Below are 23794 nucleotides of genomic sequence, written 5' to 3' on the forward strand. Positions count from 1 at the left end.
TTCATAAATAATTTTCTTATTACACTTAAGCCCGATTCCTGCCCCCTTCCCATTTTTATTGCGGGGTTTCAGCGGCTAAAAAGTTTCTAAGTCGTGTGGGCCGTTGTTTTCCTTTTTCCATCATTAACATCATTAATATACGCTATCAATAACCCTGTCGTTCAGAGCCGAGTTTCACGGTATTGATCCACGCAGCTATTCATCTCTGCCATGCAAGACACGGAATAATTTTCGCATTACAGTAGCTTGGATTTGCTTTTAATTCATATTTAAAGCTGCAACCGGCTCGGTGGAGCGCTCTGCGAAAGACTAGAGGCGCCTAATTAATAATAAGTTAGAAACGAAGGAAGGCACTGGCGAATAAATAATTAATACAGACATCTATGTCTCTTTGAATATTGCTCCTTTAAAAATTTAGACTTACCAGGACCATACTGTAAGTCTGCAATTTATATTGCAGGGATGATTTAAGAAAGCTATTTTTTTTCCTTGAAATACAATACTAAATTATTTACAGTGTTTTGCAACCTAAGTTCCTTCATTAGCTAGCCCCTCCAGTTTGTTCCTTCCAGGTGGAAAACACCGATTTTTTTTTTAAAATAATAATAAGAAGAATCATAAAAATCTCCCAACAAAAACCGGCCGGCTGCGATTAGCAGCGGGTGTCAGCGGTGGGGGCAGATTGGCCTGGAGAGTCATGTATGGACTCTAGTTCTCCAAGGAGTTGGGGGCTGCCATATAGGGGATTTTTGTTAGGGAGGGTAAACAACAAAATCCAAAGTATTGAGCAGCGACTTTGGGTATTTGCTGGTGCCGGTAGGGACAGAGTTTTAGGTAAACTCAGAGTCCTCAAAGAGCCTATGGAAGGGAGGAGGCTGGGATTTGGAGGGTTCCTTGTTCTTCCCCAATGTAAAATGATGATGATGATGATGATAATGATAATGATAATAATAATAATAATAAATCAGGATTTCTAGAGAAAAGCTATTGAAATCCAGGACTGGATTCCAGGTTAGCCAGGAACTACAGTAGGTAAGGAGAAACAACAAAATACAAGTGGGTAGAAATGACTGAAAATCGGACACAGTTTTTGTGTGAGAGAGACTAGGATTTGTTTGCAATATTGTTAGCAATATTGATTTTTTTTGTTACTTGGATTAATGTATGTTAAACAGGAAAATACAGGCATTAGTCAAGTACATTATAATCATCTATTGTTGAGAGCAAAATTTCTCAGGTGAGTGCCAGAGACTCGAGAGGCAGTTGCAGGTACCTCAAGACCACCGAGGCCTAGGTTGGGGCAGCTGGAGCCCCCAAGGGCTGGCAGTGTGGGGAGAAGGAAGCTGCTTTACCTCCAGCTCACTCTTCTCCCCCTTTTAGAATTACAGCCTTATATTTAACCAACCCACTACCCAGGTGCGTCAGGCTTGACCTATCTGCTGGGTGAAATGATGATTAGAGAAAATGAGAGGTGGAGGTATTCTTGGCCACCCGGTTCCCCCAAAATTCCTCACCTCCCCCTCCTATCTTCCCCACAGCCTCCTAGCCCCGCCTCCAGGTGTCTTGGCATGTAACCCTCGGTATAACACTCTCGGGTCTTGACCCAGGGCTAGGGGCTCCCACATCCCAGCGCTGGTATCCTGCGGTCGGGCGGGGCGCACAGCCCGAGTGCCTGCACAAATACATGCACACACACAGGTTAGGCCTGAAAAAAGACAGACGAGGTGGAGAGGGAGACATGGGAGCAGCTGTTGACAAGCACCTGCAGACCTTCCCAACCTGGACCCCTGGACCTTGAGCACCCACCCAGCTCAGAGAAGCACACCTCAGAGAGACGACACATCACACACACACACACACACACACACACACCACACCAATCCATACCGACGCCACCCCTCACAGGCGTCCTCAAGGACGCCTCCTCGCCCCGCTTTCGTGGGTTGGGGGCCAAGGCTGTGTTCTCAGCTCTTCTTCTCAACGCCCTTCCTGGGCCCTGGGTCGCCACATTTATGTGGCAAGACCCTGCGACGCACGCACGCCCCACCGCACAGGTGAAGGTCTTTGCCGAACTCCAGTGAAGCTAAAGGGCATGCACAGGAACCCTAGGGCCTTGGATGGTTCAAGGGGAGAGGAGAAAGTGAGCTTCAGTGTTAGAGGGCGAAGTCCCAAGGAAAAGATTTCTGGGCGCCTGAGACTTCATAATTCTGAGATGGTGAGCGGGCCAAAGGCTCGCCCAGAGCACAAGGGGTCCCATACTCTGAGGATGGGTTCCCGTGCTAGTCACTTGCCAAGACCAGCAAGGCGGACAGGGCCAGATGGGCAAGAAAAGAAAGAGGAGTGGAAAGTATGAAGGGGAAAGGACAGACGAAGGAAGGGAGGAAAAGAGGAGACTCAGCCTGGAGAAAACAAAGGACCCAGCGGGGGCAAAGCAGACCATGGAGAGAAATGCAGGCAAAGGGTGGGGAGCCCGGAACACCGGCATTTCATTTTTAAATCTTCTAGGTGTCTGCGGGTCAAATAAAGACAAGGACAGTAACGATTATTCTGTTAAATCTATGGTACTTGACTGCGCAAACACTAATTGATTAGACACCAAAATGATTTGTTTAAAGAGTTTTCCTTCCCAAGTGCAGCTGTTCTCGGGCCCGGGTGGACGTTATCCTATGAGGCTGCGGAGGAGCCCACCAAGTGGGCTGTGTGCCCGACCGCAGAACCCGCAATCTACACGGGGTAGGGGGTGGCTGGTCCAAGCCTCTCCCTCCTCAGGTTCGAGGCTGGGCCAAGACCCGCGACTTCCGCCCTTCTGTTCTTCAGGGCTGGAGGATGGTGCACCCGGAGACAGTCGTGAGCCGACTTTGCCCTCCACCTGCCCCCTTTGCTCTGAGTTTTACTCACTTCAGGTCGCTTTGACTTGCACCATAAGGGACCCTTCTCCCTTGCCCCTGTCCTCCCTAGCCCCCAGCCCTGGTACCTTCTACCCCCGCGTGGGTGGCCAATCCAGAACGGAGCCCCAGATGGGTTACACTGGAAGAGGAGCCTTAACCATCGCCCCAAAACTGAAGAAATTCGTCGCCCCCCCGCAGCCATTATAGGTCTCCTTTGTAATATACTTCAACCGTATAGAGATAAGACCAAGAAAGAAAATCTACTGAAGGGTTGGTGAGAGAGGGCCAACTCTCCCAGAATAGAGCTGACTGCGTCCAGCGCCGGGTCCTCTGGCCAGAGCATCACCCGGAAGCTTTGGACCCTTCCCGCGGCCCCCCGGCCTCAGGACAGACCATCTCCCTTCAGTGCTCTCCGCCTGAGGCCTTAAAAAGCCCTCGCCAAAGTGGAATGGATTTAAGCCCAAGAGAAGTCGCCTCTATTTTATAAAATGGCCCAGGAGAGGAAGTAATCAGAGATGCTCCAGGAGGGGACTGACGTCGTGAGACAGCTGCCTCTCGAATCTCCCAGAACGCAATCTTCGAATCTTCTAGAACCCAGAGTCAGGAGGGGTTGGCACCCTTTACCAGTACATCTTCTCTTTGGGATTTAGAGGGGGTGGGTAAGAAATGAAACAGAGTACAAAAGTAGAGAGTTATATATATTTTCATACACATACATACTTATGTCATGGGCAAAAACCATAATTTAGGTTGTTAAGCTTCCTTTTTTCCCTTAAAAAGGGGAAAAAAGCTAACCTAACAGGAATACAAACTATATGCTAAATAGAAGATCAAAGATTACCGAAGAGGGGTAGAATAATTGGTTACCCCTTCCTTGGCCCCAAGAGAGTAGGAGAAGCCAATAATTTTTTTAAAAAATTATTTTCAATAGTGAATCACCAGGTCACTTTGAATTTTTTTGGTGTTCTATTCTAAGCTAACAGCAATTTTCTGAATAAAATTTCTGCAGAGGTGTGAAGAAGGACAGGAGAGGCCTGGAGGAAGCACCCAGGATCAAATCCTTCATGGCACAGTTACCAAGTTCCGTACCGTTGCCAGACACCAAAGAAATGGTTCCTCACCACGAGTTTAATTCTAGACTTGCTACAGGCATCAGAAATTCTGGTAAGTTCCATTCTGAGACTCTGGCCAAGAAGTCAGCCTCCCCCTAGAGCCATGGATGGGGGAATCTGCCCCGACACCAGGTTTGCTGTTTGTGTGGTCAACAAATGGGAAGTAAACATTTGATGGCTCAGGGGGGCTAGAAACATTTCTTTGGAATGGTCCTGAAAATAGATATGTTACATCTCTATTACTCACAAAAAGAACTAAGGCAGGAACTCTGAAACTGATGGAAGGTTCTGAGAGAATCTTGTGTGGCCAGCATTTGGAAAAATGGCCTTATTTTCAGTCGCTTTTCTAAGTATGGTGGAGTTGCCTGGCAAGCTGGACCAACTCAGTACAGGAAGGATTGTACCTGCCCAGGCACCACCACCCAACACTTACAAAATAAGCAGTCTAAAATCCTTGTTTCCACACTGAAAATATCGCCAGTAACAAACATCCAGTCCATAGTCTTATTTCCTTTTTTCTTAAATATATACATGAGTGTAATTTTGTGGTGGTGATTGACCCTATTTTTCTTTCTTTAATTTTCCTGCAGCTACTCAAAATCTAACCAACTGATAGTAAGCCCTCCCCTAAAATTTCTTGGCTGGTATAAAAAATTGAACAGCATCCTGTGATTGCATACACTGACCAAACAAGCAGTTTTAAGGGACTCCTCCTTGGTCTCTAATTCTTTCATTCCCCATAATGCAGGCATTGTGCTGGCACTGGAAGGGGGAAAGGAAGAGAGGAAAAAAATGATGAAAAGCTATCCCAGCCCTCCAGCAGTTGGCAATCCATCTAGTGTCCCTCCCACACATATACACACATGTATATTCACCTTTAACTAGGCCATCCTTCCCACTCATCACACATCCTTAGTAATAGGAAAATTTTCCAAAAGGTCAAATAAGAATACAATGTTTCTTTAAAAATCACTGCAGTTCAGTCAACTACAGGTAAACAATGGTAATGAAAGGCATGAAAAGCCAAGAAAGATTAGGGAGATTTGCAAACCAAAGCAAGTCCTGCATACACATTAACTCAACATAGATCTTTCCTTTGGCTTCTCCTTTAGGGACCAGCACTGAACCAGACCCCTCTTCATGGGGCTTGTGGGGGCAGTGTTGAGCTCACCTGAACTCAGCCCTCTTCAGGTAGGCTCCAGGGGCCCAGCCGGGAACCATACATGAAGAAGGGTTTCCAGGATCAAGTCCCTAATAACTGACACAAAGAGAAAACCATGAACAATTTGTGCACTTAGTGGTATTTACTTCTTTCTTTTTAACAAACTGTCTTTTGCGAAGAGAGTTGTCATAAGGGCAAATCAATCCTTTCAGAGGTGATTAAACTGGGGGGTGGGGGGAGAGACACAACAGTTTAGCTCAAAGGTAGCCTGCTACTGAAACCCATTGTTCGGTCTTATATGAGAGCTACATGCTCTGTATTGTAGGAAAAGAGAACAGAAACAATAAGGAACCAAAGATGCAGCTTCCCGCCAAGATATTGTGATCCACTAGGCAGAAAATACATTCTATGCTTTTGTGGCTAGGTGTATGAATAGTTAGTTGTAGATATAAGTTTAAATAGAGTAAATCTGTTTTCTGAGCTCCTTTATGTCAGTGTGTTTCCCTCCCCCAATTTTTTCTTCTCTGGGGGCTTTAAATTCCTAAATATTCACTGTGCAGGTAGACACTAAGTCTACCAAGATGGATTCCCATTTCCTGGGCCTCCATGGGCATTATTTGGACAAGATAGGAGTGCCTCTGCTGATGAAGCCAGCCAGATTGGGCATTATTTGGACAAGATAGGAGTGCCTCTGCTGATGAAGCCAGCCAGATTAACCAAACCCAGGACGTGGCCACTTTCAAGGAAGTCAGGTTTGTTGGACTGTACCCACTGGCCTTGACCTAGTTGGATCATGATGTTGCCCTGGTTGTGCCAGGGAACTGGATAAAGAAATGAGCCTGCTCATGCCTTAGCTGGTAGGAAATTTCCCCCAAGGATTGGCTGGCCCAAGTGTTTGCCTAGGGGACTCAGCCACCAATACTCCCACCACCCCAGCCCTGGCCTCTCCTAGGGTCTAAGAACATTTTCAGCAGAGACACTGTTGGTGGGCTCTGATTCAGTGAGTGCCCCAGGAAAGGAACATACAGTCTAAGTTTGGCCCAGCGAAGGCCACACACACTTTGTTCCACATCTAGACCCAGATACCCAGGCTCTGAGAGGCTGTCCCCCATTGTGACCACTGTTCGCCCGGGGCTGAGGCTCGGCGCTGACCCGGTCGTAACTGCCAAGGGCTGGACAATGGGCACATCTGTCCTTTCTCTGAGGGATGAAAGCACCTAAGCAGACAGGGCTCTGCCTTTTGTTACGGATTTTTTTTTCTTTCTTTGTAAATGAAAGAAAGCCTCGGCATGTGGTGGCCGGGTGTACGTCCCACACTGGGGGCCTCCCCACGCGTCCCCACCAAGCCCAGGACCAGGTTCGATTCCAGATTGGAGCGTGATTGTGGGAAGCGGACAATTATGCCCGAAGCTGAATTGATTTTCAAATCTGGAGGCTTCTCGCGGGGACGCCGGGAAGAGGGCGTCCCTACGGGCCAAGCGGAGACCGGCGCGCCTGGTCCACTCTGCCGGCGTCAGTCCTTCCCGCAAGCAGCGGCCTCTGGGTGCTTTACCAGGAGGGTCATAGAGGAACCGCAGGAACAGCCCAAGCCTCGGCAGCCCTACCAGCACACAGAAGTTAACGTGGGAACCCACCAGGGCACTCCCCACCCCCAACACGCGCGCACACACACACACACACACACACAGTCATTCGCGGAGCAGCACGCCGCCTTATTATCAGCTGAGATGAAGAAGGACCCAGGCGGCGGGGGACAACGAGGTATGGCCGGGGCCAGAATTCTTGGCACGAGCGTTCCCCTCTCCGGCCCGTGGAAGAGGAAGGGTGGGCAGAGGGTCAACAGTCACCAAGCTGACCAAGGCATTTATTTGCTTCTCCTCCCTCCAAAACTGCCAAGCACCTGAGGATGGGGAGAGCGCGGGCTCCCAGAAGCCCTCTGGGGATAAAGCTCGGTAGGCCAGGGTGGAAGGAGTTACGACACAGGCTGAGGCTCCCCGGGCAAGCTACACCAAGAGGCAGCAACTGGAGAGAAAGGTGAGGACTTTCCATCTTGGCGCACCACCCGGGATGGGAGCCCGGCAAGTGCTGCTGGGTGAGCGCCCACCCCAGCCTGAGAGCCGAGGGGGGCGTAAGTCTCCTGGGGTTGCGTTGGCTGCCCCAGGTTGCGCTCCACGCCAGGCCTTCGCACGTGCGCGCCGCTCCAGGGCCACCCGGCGCCGCAGTTAAGGCGCGGGGGCCTCCCTTCATCATTTGTACCGGGACGTCACGGGCCGCGCGCGCTGGGGCTCAGGGGGCGGGGCCGAGCCGCGCGCTTGCGCGCTGAGCCCGGCGGGCGTGAGGGCGGGCCGCGGCGGCGGCGGCGGCGGCGGCAGCGGCGGCGGCTGCGGCGGAACCGCGGCCACAGAGTCTGCAACAGTAACCGAGCCATGGCTGGAGCTGGCCAGCGGCGCGGACAAACAGCAGCCGCGGAAGACGCACGGACTGCGTCAGGGGAGCTGGGGGCCTCAGAATTCTAAGAAGGAGAGGGGCGAGAGGGGGCCAGGGGCGGGCGGGCTGGGGGCGCCACGCTCGCCCAACGGCACGGATCCTTTTTGGAAATTAATATTTAAAAAAAAGCCGAGGACGCAGAGGGGAAGGTGGGGGCAAGAGGGAAGGCGAGACACACAGAGAGGGAGACAGAGCCCCACAGTGAGAGGAAGGAAGGAAGGAAGGCAACAGTCGCCGGCAGCCGATGTGAAGACCGGACTGCGTGCGCCCTTCGCCGCCTCTGCCCGGCCTCATCGATGTTGTGTCCGCCGCCCGCTCGCCCGGATCACGATGAACGCGCAGCTGACCATGGAGGCGATCGGCGAGCTGCACGGGGTGAGCCATGAGCCGGTGCCCGCTCCTGCCGATCTCCTGGGTGGCAGTCCCCACGCGCGAAGCTCCGTGGCGCACCGTGGCAGCCACCTGCCCCCCGCGCACCCGCGTTCCATGGGCATGGCGTCCTTGCTGGACGGCGGTGGAGGCGGCGGCGATTACCACCACCACCACCGGGCCCCCGAGCACAGCCTGGCCGGCCCCCTGCACCCCACCATGACCATGGCCTGCGAGACTCCCCCAGGTATGAGCATGCCCACCACCTACACCACCTTAACCCCTCTGCAGCCGCTGCCGCCCATCTCCACCGTCTCGGACAAGTTCCCTCACCATCACCACCACCACCATCACCACCACCACCCGCACCACCACCAGCGCCTGGCGGGCAATGTGAGCGGTAGCTTCACGCTCATGCGGGACGAGCGCGGGCTGGCCTCCATGAATAACCTCTATGCCCCTTACCACAAGGACGTGGCCGGCATGGGCCAGAGCCTCTCGCCCCTCTCCAGCTCCGGTCTCGGCGGCATCCACAACTCCCAGCAAGGGCTCCCTCACTATGCCCACCCGGGCGCCGCCATGCCCACTGACAAGATGCTCACCCCGAACGGCTTTGAAGCCCACCACCCGGCCATGCTCGGCCGTCACGGGGAGCAGCACCTCACGCCCACCTCGGCAGGCATGGTGCCCATCAACGGCCTTCCTCCGCACCACCCCCACGCCCACCTGAACGCCCAGGGCCACGGGCAGCTCCTGGGCACGGCCCGGGAGCCCAACCCTTCGGTGACCGGCGCACAGGTCAGCAATGGAAGTAATTCAGGGCAGATGGAAGAGATCAATACCAAAGAGGTGGCGCAGCGTATCACCACCGAGCTCAAGCGCTACAGCATCCCACAGGCCATCTTCGCGCAGAGGGTGCTCTGCCGCTCCCAAGGGACCCTCTCGGACCTGCTGCGCAACCCCAAACCCTGGAGCAAACTCAAGTCCGGCCGGGAGACCTTCCGGAGGATGTGGAAGTGGCTGCAGGAGCCGGAGTTCCAGCGGATGTCTGCGCTCCGCTTAGCAGGTGAGCGGGCCAAGGAGCTGGGCGCGTGGGGAGATAAGGGATTGGGGAAGCTAAAGAGACCGAAGGAGGGAAGGAAAAAGAGAGCTGGGCACGCATCATCCCATCCTCCTTTCCCCAAAGGGAGGTGGGTAGTTCCCTGGGCCTGGAAGAGCCAGCGACGGCTCCCGGGAGCAGACCGCCTCCTCCAGGACTCTGCATTGGTCTGTGGTAGGCTCCGGGAGCTGAGCGGTACGGCCTGGGCTAGTGCGGGGACGCATTTGTGCTCGGAGACTGCTGGGGGCGGTCACGGCAGGAGGCGAAGAGAAACCCCCGCACCTGGCCGGACACGGTCTGTGAGTCGCTTCTCAGTTGGGCACTCCGGGTTTGGGAAGAGGGAGACAACGCGTGTGTGGAACTGTGCGCAGATGCTGCCAGCTAGGACCCCTGGCATATACCCGGGCGTTGGGTTGGAGCCTGCCGGAGCCGCACGCCCACGTTTGGCTGAACTTGGTGCGGTGACCCTCCACCCCCCACCCCCACCCCCGCTCTCACTGTATTGGCGTGAGGCAGGGGTGGGAGGGATGGTGAGCACACTCTGAGAGTTCCGGTAAAAGGTTCCGAAGCCGCGGGAAGGTCTGTGTTTGGCGCCGAAGCTGTTTAAGAGTTAGCAAGCACTCTGCCCTGGTAACTGGCTGTGGAAAGGAGAGGAAGGCAGATGGTGCCGAGGTAAGGGTGAAGGCGGGGGGAGCAGCAAGGGCGCTTACAGCTGAGCCCAGGGACCGCCTTTGCTGCGGACTCATTTACGACTTCACATTTCGTTTTATTCCTCTGCATGGTTTCGAATGTATCCCCATGCATGGGGGTGGGAGTGTGGACATGACTCCCAAGTCTGCGAGCAGAGGTCTCCCGGCCCCAAACCCGGAGGCCCGGGTGTTTCCGAGTTGAGCTGGAAGGTCTCCATGGCGCTGCACAGACAGCGCCTAGCCTTCTCAGCCTCTCTAAGCCAAGGTGCAAGAAAGGCTCCAGGAAGCTGGCCGAGGGGACAGCTTAGCCCAGTCTGAATCACACCAGAGATTTCAAGCTGATTTGGCGACCCCCGAGGGCAGAGGACATACGGGGAGGTAGAGCCAAGGGCAGCCGAGGGCGGACCGGTTTGATGAGACCCTGCCGACTTGATTGACTCCTGGGTCCGTGCTACTCCCCCCACCCCAGTCTCAGGCTGGTGCCCTGGCCTGAGTCCTGGCCTAGGAGAAAGGTAAAAGCCGGAATGAGGGTTTGTTAATTAACTGATCGTTCTCCATTAATTCGTCCCTGGAGAATGAGAGACAGTCAATCCGCTCAGAGCCGGGGGCACTGAGCCGTTTCACAGTCTAAAATCAAAACGAGAGGCCAGAGCCCCCTCCCCCACCTCATGCAGGCCAATGAGAAGCTAGAGGGAGGCAGGTGCCGGCGTGCCAGTGAGCCTGCGGCCGGAGCCGGAAGCAACCCCAAAGCACTCTTTGGGTCTGGGCACTGTTGGCCTCCCTCCCGCGTGCCCCAGTTCATGAGCCTCTGCCCCGCCAGGTTTTCCAGCCCAGCCCTGTGCTCCCTGGTTCCAAGCAAAATCCCCACGCAGGCTACTGCCGCTTGTGCCTGGAAGTCAGGAGAGGTGGAGAGAGGGGGACACGAAGGGAAAGGGGGAAGTTGACAAGGTGCCCTCTGGGGCTCCCACGAATCCATTCCCTAGTCCTGTGTGCATCCACCATATCGCCTCCCACCCCCGTAAGCTGACTGAGACTGGAGGGCAGCTCAGGTTCTAGAAGGGGTGGGAGAAACAGATACCCTTCTCCCTGACTGCTCAGCCTCTGCGGCGCCCAAAGTAGTGTCTTTTCACAAGCCCACGTCAGCCTCACGTCCAGCTTCAGAACCTTGTACCCAGGCAGTGCTCATATAGGCCTGTCAGTGGGGTGGGGAGAAATGGAGGAAAGGGTTGGAAATGAAAAGGGACCCCCCCCAAGCTTGTTACCCCCCACCTAGTGAAGGTGCTTGCTCGAGACTTCAATGACCGCCTTTCCCCACTGCCCCCAGTCGCCCTCTGGAAAATCAGGCTGACAGGTTCTGTTCAGAGGTGACCCCCGGAAACCCGGCCTTGCGCTCGCATCAGCGCGAGCGCGCTCTGACCTACACACGTGAGCACCGCCGCAGGGCTGTTGAAGCGGGAGCACTAGTACTGAGACCCTCCGGTGGAGGCATGGGCCCCATGCCAGCCAGTGCTCACCGGACCCAGGACACTCTGGCACCCAGTAGCCTAAGATGAGCCCGGCTCGCCCGAGGCACGTGGCCTTTTTCTTTGGAAAAAATAAAAGGAAAATCGGAGACTCTGACAGGACAAAATTTGGCGCCCAGTCCCAAGTGGAATCGCGTACTAGGACCCGGATGGAGCGTCGAGTATTTAATTTTCCTTTCTTTAACTTAATTGAAGGGGTGGGAAAGGCTGGGATGGGGGCACTTGCGGAGCAATCCCATTACACTGCAGGAACCACGACCTATTTTAAAACCACCAAAAAACAATGAGCCTTCCCTTTAACATTTTCATTCGGGGGTGGGGAGTGAGGCCGTTTCCTGGACTCTCCAAATGATCTCTAGTAGGCCCGATTACAGATTTAAACAAACGCATTGCAGGGCACTTTGGCCAAGGCTGTGAGACATTGCCTGCGCCTCCCCACCACCAGCCTCCGCGCACAGGGGTGCCCCTTGCAGTTTGGCTCGCTGTTATACTAAAGACCCCTCAACCTTGTCCTTACCCCTCGGGCGGTTCCTTCGCTCATTGGTGAAGAGTGGCTTCTCCACGCCCGTCCCTGTACACGAGGTTCCACGAAGCCTGTTGCAGAGAGTCAAAACCTCCACACTTGGCAGCATGTTTGGGGACGCGCCTTCTCCTCACAAAATTACATTGGCTTGGTGGAAGATGGGAGACAGGAGGAAATTCTCACCAAATTAACTACCTTTAAAAAATCAATACGTGTTCCCTCAATATAATAGTTGCTGCTGCCCCATTAAAGTACAGTGCAACTAGGCTCCCGGCCACATCTCATCCGAGGTGGGGTGGGCGGGCTGGACTATACCGGTGGGTGGGCGCCTCCCCTCTGAGTGGGCACCTATTAAGACTTGAAGAGATTAGTTTCCAATTAAAGATTTCAGAAGGCTTTGGCCACAGTAGGGAGCGGTCAGCGTTTGAAGAGGCTGCAACGCGCACCCACCAGAGGGCACAGCACCGCGGACTGAGGAGGCAAGGCCCAGCGGGTTGGGCAGGGGTGGGTGCTGGGCCCCTCTGACCCTGGGGTACCTGAAGGAAGGGTACCTCCAAACAGCAGCTGGGAGACTGCCTGGTGTCTGGCATCTGGGACTGCGCCCCCTTCCTGTCCAGAATTTGCCCCGGGACGACCTGAAGGAGAGCGGGGGGGGGGGGGGGGGGGGGGGGGGGGGGGGAATGTTCGGCCCAGGAGGTGGCCATGAGAAAGTCTCGCAGGGACCAACCTGGGTTGTGTTTGCCGTAAGTGGCCTTGCGGTCTGGTTGATTGATAACTGGCCTCCACGCAAGTCCATTTGCTTTTTGTTAATATTTATCCTGGTGGGTGACATTTCAACTGTCCCTCGCTTCCCTGGGCCAAGTGAGACAAGAAGTAGGAGTGCAGTGTTGGGCTTTGGGAACCTCACTTCCCCAAATCTCAGACTCCTGGGCCAGGAGAAAAACCAGGACTGGGACTCGGGAGCTGGAAGGGTTCCTGGGCCCAAGAGAAGACACCAAGCGGACTGCTTCCCTCTCGCCCCACTTCTCACACAGTGCAGCTACTCCCAGCGGCTGCGGTTTGAACAAAGGGCCTGCGGGGCGCGGCCAACCCCTTCTGCCTCACAGTCCCAGAGCCAGGGGGACTGCCTGGGAGGGAGGTTTGGAGGGGAAGGGAAGGAGTGCCTCCTCCAAAGGCTTAGGGTGGCCTCCTCCCGACTTGCAATGGTGGGGGCAGCCAGTTGTCAGGAGGAGTCCCAAAGAACCCCCACCCTCTGAGGGTGAATGGTGGCCATGTGCCCAGGGAGTGGGCTGGGGACCCCCTCAACACATATACACCAGCACAGCAGGAAACGAAAAGTTCTCACCCCAGTCACCAAAATGCTCTTCATGGGCCTTTCTCTCAGCTCATGCCTGACCCCTTGAGAGTTTGGGGACAATAGTTCCTTCTTACAGTCCCCACTAGGGAGCACAAACCCCAGTGAAGGGAGGAAGGAATGCCTAGTGTTAAGAAGTGTGCATATGGTGAAGATTGGAGCCGACTATTTGACAATGGTAGGAAGACCTGCTTCTGAGGCTTGAGGAGGCCTGGTAGTTATTGCGTGGTGACCCTAGTGTCCGCACACACAGGATGGATGCCTGAGACAAATAACCCCATTCTGATGGCCCCATTCTGATGGTCCCACCAGTGGGTGCAGCCCCAAACGCCAGGCCCCTTAGAAATGCCCAAAGGGTGATTAGGGCAGCCAGAGCAACCCACTGGCCCCAGGGCTGTAGTGGTCACTAGAGACCCAGGCCCTGCCATAGCTATTTTGCAACTGGCACTTGGGACAGACTGTGCCAACAATACCAGTTGTAGCAGCAAAGTAACTCAAAGCCCAGGCTGCATCTTTCTTCATCTTCAAGCTTTGATCCTTAGTGCCCTGCAGGGAGCTGGCATCCTGCCCTCCCAGATGCCCTCCATGGGGCTCACCTTCCCCGGGGAACCTGATGGGCTGTGTGCTGAGATAGCTCCGCACGCCCCCTGCGGGCTGCTGCTGGCCACCAAACAAGCTCTCGGTTCAACACCCTGTGAAGAGGAAAGGGATGCTTGCTGTGGCTTTGTTTTTACAACATCGTTGTACTGGTGATTTGCAAAACAGCAACTATTTTTTGATAGGAAAGGGGTGTGGAGGAGGAATCTATCTTGGTCCCCAACAATGTCTGGGTATTACCCCACTGATGAGACAAAATTGCCATCCCCCCAAAGTACACCCCAACTCTGACCTCTCTCAACAAGATGTGCGTTTGGATTTTCTATCCAAATTATAGTTTTGCTGGCATGTTTTTATTTGAGGAAAGCAGGGTCAGAGTAAAGAAGGTGATCCTGGTGGGTCTTGCGTAGTAGGAGTAGGAGGTTGGGGCTGGAGGATGTAGTAGTGAGAGCGTGGATTAGTGGTTCCTTTGTTTTGTTGTTTCCCCTTCTAGCTAACTGATGGGAGTCAGGAGGCAGCCCTGAGGCTTTGAGCTTGGAGGGCTTTGTTTTCTTTCGTGTGGGGTGGGTGAAAGGGCCTCTGTAGGCTGACGGGCCTGGAGCCTTGGTGCGGTGTCAGGACCCTGGACAGGGCTCCACCAGCGCTAGCCTGATCCCGTTTCTCTTTGCTGCTGGAAAGTGGGTAGAATGCCTTTGAAGAGTTGTAGTAAGGAAGTGAAAACTAACAGCTAATATTCTGAAGTTTATGAGAAATCTTGAGGCCCCGCCAGGAATATATACCAGCACAGTCAAGTAATCAAAAAGATCAAACCTATCCGCGTCGATCAGATGATTGATCTTTTCTTCTCTCCCCGGCAGCTTTCTCTGTGTGTCTGAGTACACGTGCACACCTGCTTATAAAATCGGAATTCGAGTCCCTATGGGTGTGACAGGGGTTGGATCATTAAGCTAAAACGTTCAATTCAATCCCTTTGATCCGTGCTGGGGAAAATCTATAGTCATCTCTAATCTACGAGGTCTTTAAGAAGGTTGTTACATGAGCTGTTTTGATGTCATCATTTCCATGTTCATGGCAAATTCAGCTAATCAAAAAGACATTGCTACCCAAAGTTCTCAGAAGAAATAGTTCTTACAGAGTGTATCCGTAAAATTTATTCTTGATTTCCTTGTAAGAAGGAAAATCCTCAAGTCTGATGGAGTTGGGTAATTTAAAAAGAGGTTCTCTGTGTCTTGCTCCTCAAAATCCATAGTTAGAAGCCTTGCCCTTCAAGTAAGTGCTCAGTGCTCTTTGTAAACTCTGCATATTGGAATAGTTAAACACCAAGTTAATGCTTTAAATCAACCAAGGAGCCTTGATGGATTGGATGAGAAATGACTAGTTTCATTCCAATTAAAACAGCAGAATTTCCACACTCTTGGTAAAATGGAATGGTCCCCAGCCTAGGGTAGCAATAGAAGAAGAGTCTTACTGAAGTCATGGTAGTTAGGATAGATTTCTCATAATTCTGGATAAAAGCATTCAACAAGTATTCATTAAATACTATTTTCCTAATGTCTCTATTTAAATAAGATAAATAAGCACCTTTGGGAGAAGAAAAACACTATTTCTATATGAAAAGTGTCAGCCTCATAGAGTTCAGTAAAAAGAAAAAACTGATTTCTTATGCATGTGAATTTATTGCACAATCATAAATTCCTGTCTTCTATCAATAGATTTGCACACGTTTTTATTTTGTGACAAGTAAATACTAATGAGGTTTAATTTCCTCTTGAAGTGATAGGATTGGATTACATGATTAGACCAATCACAAGACAGTCTGATGATTTGATACAAACATAGGAATTTATGTTTTATCACTGAGTCTTGCTATAGATTCATCTCTTATGTTCCTCCCAAAAGATGTTACATTATCATAAAGTTGGAAAAAAAATTAGCTTCTAGAATTTTTCTTCTCCTTTAGATGAGACAGTTTGGTAAACCAACAGCTGAACAGAACCAGTCCCTGAAATACTACCCATCCAATTTGTCATGGCATTTGTTAAGGAAGGAGCTTATGTCTGTTGTGTATGTTCTGTTAGTCAGGTACTGTACTAGGACATAGATGTTCTAATTTAATATTCTATTTCAGTGGCTCCCACATCTTGCTGCATGTTGGAATCTCTTAGGGATCTTTACAAATATGATTCCTTGCTAAAACCCAGGCCATGACCTCGGCATTGGGATTTTTAAGAGCTCTGAGGTGATTTTAATGAGCAGCACAGTTGGGGAGCCACCAGTTTATGTGGTAGTTACTATTATTTTCCCTGTTTCTATGTTCACTGAGGTTACATAACTTATATCTGGGAAGCACTGATACACTGAACTCAGCTTTCCCTGCTCAAAGCCCGGAACCCTCTTACTCTCCACCCTGTGTGTGCTAGTACAGATCCACCAGGTCAGTGGACCTAGAATGTGGAAATGTCTGATTTTACTATCATAAACCCTCGATCTAGAAAGTGTCTGCATAATAAAGGTCTTGAAACTGGAGAGTGTGTTTCCTCCTCTGCAACTCTCAAGGAAGGTTACTTATGGAAATTATTTCTTTTTTACTCAAGATTTATAAGAGAGACTCTTTATTGCTGTCTTTTGAAGAAGCAGCCAGAGGGAATGAAAGGCAGTATGAGAGCTAGACATGGAACCCAAGCCTCCCTATCCATTCGTTCACTTAAACAATTATTGATGGGCAAGAACCAATCATTAGATGTGTTCTGTGGGTAGGACTGGTCCACTGGGACTCCTGCTTGGAGGAGGGCCCAAAGGCCCAAACCTCCCATACTTTCAGGCATTGATGTTCTGAAATCTACATTTGCACAGCAGTTACATTTCTTTGCTTCAGATCACTGCCTGTCTTGCTATTCCAAGGTTGCCTGTTACTCATGTTTTAGGACTCTGCACAAAAAAATAATAAATTAACTAAAACTCTGTATGTAAGTTGGCAATCATCCAGAGGATAACTTAAAATCTCCCTCAAATACTGGGTGTTTACAGTTATCCATGTGTCTCTCATTTTCCTTTGCATATGCCATAGGGTACACAGAATCGACAGTTTCTGAAATCACCACTTTCGTTTTTGCATCTGGTGATGATCTCATAGTCCCAAAGAGAGGTTATCAAAGGAACACAATAAACTATGAGCTTTTCGCTTTCTTTCCTGTTGTCTTCTAAAAACAGATCAATGGCGGGGGAAATTAAATAAATAAACGAGTGAAGCGCGCCACCTAGTGACCTCCGTGCTCACTGCAGGTGAAGTGCGTGAGAGGAGTGGCTAAACGCGATTCAAGTATTGATGGAGTCACAAAATCGTTCATTAAGGCAATTTAATCTTTGCTATTAAATGTCCTTTCAATTCATTTGGGATAATTAAGATGCAGTTAAAGTGATTAAATTCTAATTACTATGCTAGACAAAGACATATTTGTCACACTAATGCGGTTAACTAAGGACTCAGAAAGAAAGTTAACATTTACTTCAAATGATGCAACTGGAAAAATCAGTTCCTCTTTTCATCATTAATCCAGCGAGCCGGGTGATTATGTAATGGCACTACAAGCTCATTAAGTAGGGGAAGTGCTGATTAAAATGACTGCTAGGAGGAAAACCTGAACCAGGAGCACCTCGGTAGTTCGGTTAGCATTCCTAGCAAAATTTCTTGGTGTTCTTTCCTTCTAAGCCCCCCACCCCAAAGTAACAAGCAGCTCCTGAGTTTTATCCTGACATTTAAGAAGGGGCACCTCAGGGGCGCCTGGGTGGCTCAGTCGTTAAGCATCTGCCTTCGGCTCAGGTCATGATCCCAGGGTCCTGCTTCTCCCTCTCCCTCTGCCTCTCCCCCTACATGTGCTCTCTCTCTGTATCTCTGTGTCTCAAATGAATAAATAAAATCTTTAAAAAAAAAAAAAGAAGAAGGGGCACCTCACAGAAAGCCTTTATTGCCAGCCTACAGACATTGTTAAACCCAGAGATATTTTTATGTGGTAAGTGGATTCTCAGCATAGGGAGGAGTTGGGCAGATGGACTGGGGAGGGAATTCCTGAAGTCAACAGCTCCAGAATGAAAATGTCCACTGAAGGCTTCTGAGGCCACTTCCCTTCACATAAGCACCCTTCCCTAGGTCCACTTTTATGGCCTTTGATGTGAGGGGACAGATTCCTCTGCACGGGATCATGCCCCGTTTGATTGTTATGCACACTCTGAAGACTGCTAAGTCTACCTCAGATGCAAATCGGTCCTTTTCAGTATTTTTCTGCATTCTCATGTAAAGCCATCTGAGATTATATATGGAGTTACTGAGGCAGTTTTACCATAATGTCCACAAACTGTTCCCAGCCTCTTATGATAGCTTAATTATGAGGGCTCATAAGAGGGAGATGAATTGAAACAATTGAATTTGAAGTTTGCCTTCCTTGCAAAAATGGCTTCCTTATCCATGTTTCCTTCATGAGCAAAGAAGCTAAAGTTACTAAATTCATCAGTCACATAAGTCAAGCTACTACTTTTAAAAAATAAATTGGCAATTATTTGGATACTTACAGTTATTATTGATTTAATAGATCATGTTATGCCATCATACACTACTAAAACAAACAAATTAAAGTTAAAAACCCTGGGCTAAAATCAAAAGCCCCAGAGACAAGTTCTCATACTAGTTAACTCAGAGAACTTGTCATTTACCCTTTCTGAGGCCTCAGTCTCCTTAAATATAGGATGAAGGATTTGGTTTAGGGTCCTTCCATGTCCCACCTTCTATGATTGATTGTCTTCTGGGATGCCAGATTGTCCACGGCAAAGTCTCTTGTCTCTATTTAGTGCTCTGTCCCAAAGTCAGGGTTCAACCAGGTGTAAGGTCCAAGGGCTCATCTCCTGGGCAAAGTCTCAGATCAGGTTCTACTGTCACATGGTCAAGAGAAAGCAGCCCGTCCAGTCAGGAGTGCCGCCTTCTGGCACAAATATGCTACAGTTTGAGATTACAATTCCCGTGTCCTAATAATACAAGTTGTTGGTGAGGATTTAGATCAACAGGAATTTGTACACTGCTGGCTGGTTGGGAATGTAAATTTGGACCATTGCTTCCAAAGATAATTTGGCACTGTCTCATAACCCTGAACCTATACCTATCCAGTGGTTTTACTCTTTGGCATATACCCTAGGTAAACTCACAGACGTTCCTGGAGATGTGTACAAGATTGTAGCAGAATTGTTCATAAGAGCAAAGAAGCCAGAAACATTCCAAACATCCATTGACAAGGGACGCATAAATTGTGATATATTCATATAATGCAGTAGTATACTGCAATGAAAATGAATGGGCCACAGCTATATACAAGTCTTAGGAACAATGTTGAGTCTTAGGAACAACGTTGAATTAAAAAAAAAAAAAGCCATGGAAGATCACATCAGAACAATACCACTTTTCCAAAGCTCAAAAGCAAGCTGTGCTGAACAATTTATTGTTTGGAGATACATAAGTATGTGGTACAGCTATTTAAAAAAAACAAATGAATAATAAACTCAGATTCCAGAGTGTGGTTACCTCCGGTAGGGGAAGGTCAGAAGATAAGTAGCTTTACAAGCCAGTGATATTGTAGTTCTTTTGTTGGATCTGCCCTCACAAATGTTTATTTTGTTACTAGGCTTCCTATCTTAAATATCCATATTGTTCCTGGAGGTAAATATTTTTTAATTTTAACATTGGAGAGGAAAAAGATTGTTTTGTTTTTCTGGTTCCCCAACCCAAACAGCTTGGACCAAACAAACCCCACAGCATTTGTACGCAGTTCCTAGCCACGTACTAAACGTTAGCCCTCCTAGAAATTATGTTCTGCCAATTGTGGACAGGACATAAGATGTGAAAGAGGATGTTTATCTCAGCACTATCTACAAGAGCCAAATTATGGAAACAGCCCAAGTGTCCATCAACTGATGAACGGATAAAGATGTGGCATGGAGGCACCTGGGTGACTCAGTTAAGCATTTGACTCTTGATTTCAGCTCAGGTCATGATCTCAGGGTCATGAGATCAAGCCCTGCGTCAGTCTCCACACTGGGCATGGAACCTGCTTGAGATTCTCTCTCTCCCTCTCCCCACCCGCCACCCACTTGCACACTTTCTCTCTCTCTAAAAATAAATATTTTTTAAAAAAGAAGATGTGATATGTACATACAATGGAATATTACTCAGCCATCAAAAAGAATGAAATCTTGCCGTTTGCAATGACATGGATGGAGCCAGAGAATATTATGCTAAGTGAAATAAGTCAGAGAAAGACAAATACCGTATGATTTCACTCCTATGTGGAATTTAAGAAACAAAACAAATGAGCAAAGGGAAAAAGAGAGGCAAACCAAGAAAAAGACTCTTAACTATAGAGAACAAACTGATGGTTACCAGAGGGGAGAGGGTGGGGGTTGGATGAAACAGGTGATGGGGATGAAGGAGGGCACTTGCTGTGATGAGCACAGGGTGATGTATGCGAGTGTCAAATCGCTATATTGTACACCTGAAACATATTACACTGTGTGTTAACTAATTGGAATTTAAATAAAAACTTTAAAAAAAAGCGAGAGAGGAAATTTCATTAGATATGGAAAGAGGGGTTTGTTTTTCATTCATTTGAGCACCAGCTACAGCAGTGGTGTGCTCAATACTGGAGACGGCATATACGCAGATTTGTCCTAAGACTCAGTCTAGTGGGGAAAAGAGACAAAGAGCTATTCGTTTCCTTCTTGATTATTTTGTGTGTGTGTATGTGTGTGTGTGCCAATGAAGAGAAGTTTGGGGTGTGATGAAAGGACAGTTTTGAACATCTGGAAAATGAATAGGACTTGAGGCAGAAATGGAAGAAGGGGTCCCCAGGCAGAGGGAACAGCAGTATGTGTGGAGGCCCTGGTTGAAATACGTTTTGCAGAAGATTTCTAGAATCTGAATTACTATATAGCTGAAAGCTTGTTTCTTCCCTAGCACAGCTAAGTGACATAATACCTTTCCATCAATAACAAAAGTGTTCTCAGGCACCTGGGTGGCTCAGTTGGTTAAGCATCTGCCTTCATCTCAGGTCATGATCCCAGGGTCCTGGGAAGGAGTCCTGCATCAGGCTCCCTGCTCAGCAGGGAGTCTGCTTCTCCCTTTGCCCCTTCCCCCAGCTTGTGCGTGCGTGCTCTCTCTCTCTCTCTCTCTCTCTCTCAAAAATAAATAAATAAAATCGTAAAGACAACAACAACAATAACAAAAGTGTTCTCCAAGGCTTTCAGTGCTGGGGAGGAGTGGGCAGAGGGTTTTATATTCCTCTAAGGGTGCAAATCAGATTGGTGAAGGAGAGGTGGGGAGAAAATATGTTTTGGTTAAAAAGCTTCCCAGATGAGGGGTGCCTGGGTGGCTCAGTCAATTGAGCATCCAACTCTTGGTTTCAACTCAAGTCATGCTCTCATGGAGCATGAGATTGACGAGCCACAAGTCAAGCCCAGCACGGAGACCCCCCCCATCGAGCCCACCATCGAACCCCACCAGCACCCCCATCTAGCCCCCCACGTGGAGCCCCACCTCCAGCTCCTGGCTTCTTGCTCCTCAGGGAGTCTGCTTGAGGATTCTCTCCCTCGGCCCCTCCCCCACCCCACCCCCCACAGGCATACCCACCAGCATGCTCTTTCTCTTTCTTTCTCATGAATAAATCTTTTTTAAAAAGCTTCCCAGGTGATTCTAATATAACTCCAAGTTGAGAATTAGAACATTGATACTGTGAATTTAAGGGCAAATGACCTTTATTGAATGAAATGAAAGAGAAACAGACTTCTAGGGTTCTGATTTGGAATGCTGGGTGCTTGGACATACCTTTAGCCATAGGGTGGCTGTGTTGATGTGAATATAAAGATAGAACATTTCAGAATAGCCTACACTCTCAAGCATATTCTTAAGAGAGGTGGGCTCTCTGGCCTCCACACAAATTTGAGATGTAAAATCAGGTAGATTGCCTCTGCCTCACAGGAACATGTTACTTAATGGGGGAGACATGATGTTAGCATCGTGCTAATGAGGTGAAGATTGTGGGTTCAGTCCATTGGGTCTGGTTTTTATTTCCCAGTGTTGGTGGGCAGTGATGCGTGCTTTCATTCCAACCAGCTGCCAGCCGTTGAGCCCACAAGAGCCTTGAAGAACCAGTGTCAAAGGTTAGCCCAAATCTGTTTCTGCTGGTAGAGAAATAAAAGCAGTCCCCTGTAACAGTAGGTCGGGAGCCCTCTGTCTGTGCGCAAAGCCAACGGGGAGGGGATAGAAGCGCAGACATGTTGGAGGGGAGATAAGTGTTGGCAAGTCTTGGTTTTCGTCACATTCACATCAGTTTTGGGTAGGAATTAACCCTTCCAAAGTCAAATTTTGTTTTTCTCTAATCTGGTTTACACAGTCGTTGCCCCATGAAGCCCCAAAATTTTTTAAAGAATTATTTTTAGTTAATTGATGTTTATTTTTGAGTATGTATTATGTGCACATCGTGTTTTAAAAGTTAACACAGAAAGGTATACAAAGAAAACCAAGTTCTCCTCCTAATCTATTCCTTCAGTACCCAGTTCCCCTTCCCTAGAGGCAACCCTTGTTACCAGTTTCTTGGGTATCTTTTAGAGATAGTCTATGACTTTTCAAGTGTGTGAGCATGCATGTGCATGCCTGTGCGTGTGTGTGTGTGTGTGTGTGTGTGTGTGTATTCCTCTTTTAAAATAACCAAGAGCCTCTTCCAAATAATAACTTCTAGGGAGAAGATTGAATGCTTCTTGCTTCCTTTATTCTGCTCTTTGACTGACAGTTGCCTTCCTAGAAATGTATTTACATACCCAGCGGCGTGCTGCCCAGTGCAATTATCTGAGCGATACAATTAAGGAGTAGCACAGGACGACCACCTTTCTGGGTATGTTGAAAGTGGTCTCAAGTGCTTCAGTGGAGGTCCCTTTAATCCAGCTCTTTTATGAAAGACAACTTAATGTAGGAAAGTTGTTCAAAATTTAACCTTATATAAATATATGCTATCTACCACCCAGCCTCCCTACTTTAAAATAATACAATACCCAAATACAACTACTGTATCATTTTAGAACACTACCTTCAACACAAAGGTAGAATTTCTTTTTCGGTGAGTTAATTATTGTATTCTGTATATATATATAATTTTAGATCCTGTGTTTGTCATGACATAGCTTTAGTAAATATGTTTTTTACTATTTGTTGCCTACCTACCATGTCCAAGCACCTTGTGTCTTATTTTTATAATATACTTTTTAATTCCAGTTTTCTCAAAAAAAAATTTTCTCAAAAAAAAAAAAAAACTCCTTTATAAAGTATTAATGTTTGGGCACCTGGGTGGCTCAGTCGGTTAAGCATCTGCCTTCAACTCAGGTTGTGATCCCAGAGTCCTGGGATCTAGCCCTGAGTTGGGCTCCCTGCTCAGCGGGAAGCCTGCTTCTGCCTGCCACTCCCCCTGCTTGTGCTCTCTCTCTCTCTGTCAAATAAATAAAATCTTTTAAAAAAATAAAGTATTAATGTTAATCAAGGAAAAGGATAACAAGAATCACCCATAACACCCCCACTCTGAGATAACCCCCCCTTTTGGTGAATATCCTTCTAATCTTTCCTCAATGGGGTAATACACACTATTTTATAACTTTTAAAATTAAAAATCCCGGGGCGCCTGGGTGGGTCAGTCGTTAAGCGTCTGCCTTTGGCTCAGGTCATGATCCCAGGGTCCTGGGATCGAGCCCCGCATTGGGCTCCCTGCTCTGCGGGAAGCCTGCTTCTCCCTCTCCCACTCCCCCTGCTTGTGTTCCCTCTCTCACTGTCTCTCTCTCTGTCAAATAAATAAATAAAATCTTTTAAAAATATATTTTTTTTCTAGTTATTAAAGTAATACGTGCTAGATGTAGAAGCTTTGGAAAATATGAAACATTATAAACAATACAACAAAATCAAATTATCCAT

At 49.1% G+C, this 23794-nt stretch overlaps 1 protein-coding gene across 1 annotated transcript in view; it reads left to right on the plus strand.

Annotated features, from left to right (window-relative positions):
* Positions 1-7837: 7837 nt before the first annotated feature.
* Positions 7838-23794, plus strand: part of ONECUT1 (one cut homeobox 1) — a 35215-nt gene continuing 19258 nt past the window's right edge. Inside the window, exon 1 of the mRNA XM_036071628.2 lies at positions 7838-9084. Within this exon, the coding sequence (XP_035927521.1) occupies positions 7980-9084 (1105 nt within the window). The 5' untranslated portion in view covers positions 7838-7979. The remainder of the gene's footprint in view (positions 9085-23794) is intronic.

The sequence above is a fragment of the Halichoerus grypus genome, chromosome 8 (genome assembly GCF_964656455.1).
Source record: "Halichoerus grypus chromosome 8, mHalGry1.hap1.1, whole genome shotgun sequence".
In the NCBI taxonomy this organism is placed as follows: domain Eukaryota; kingdom Metazoa; phylum Chordata; class Mammalia; order Carnivora; family Phocidae; genus Halichoerus; species Halichoerus grypus.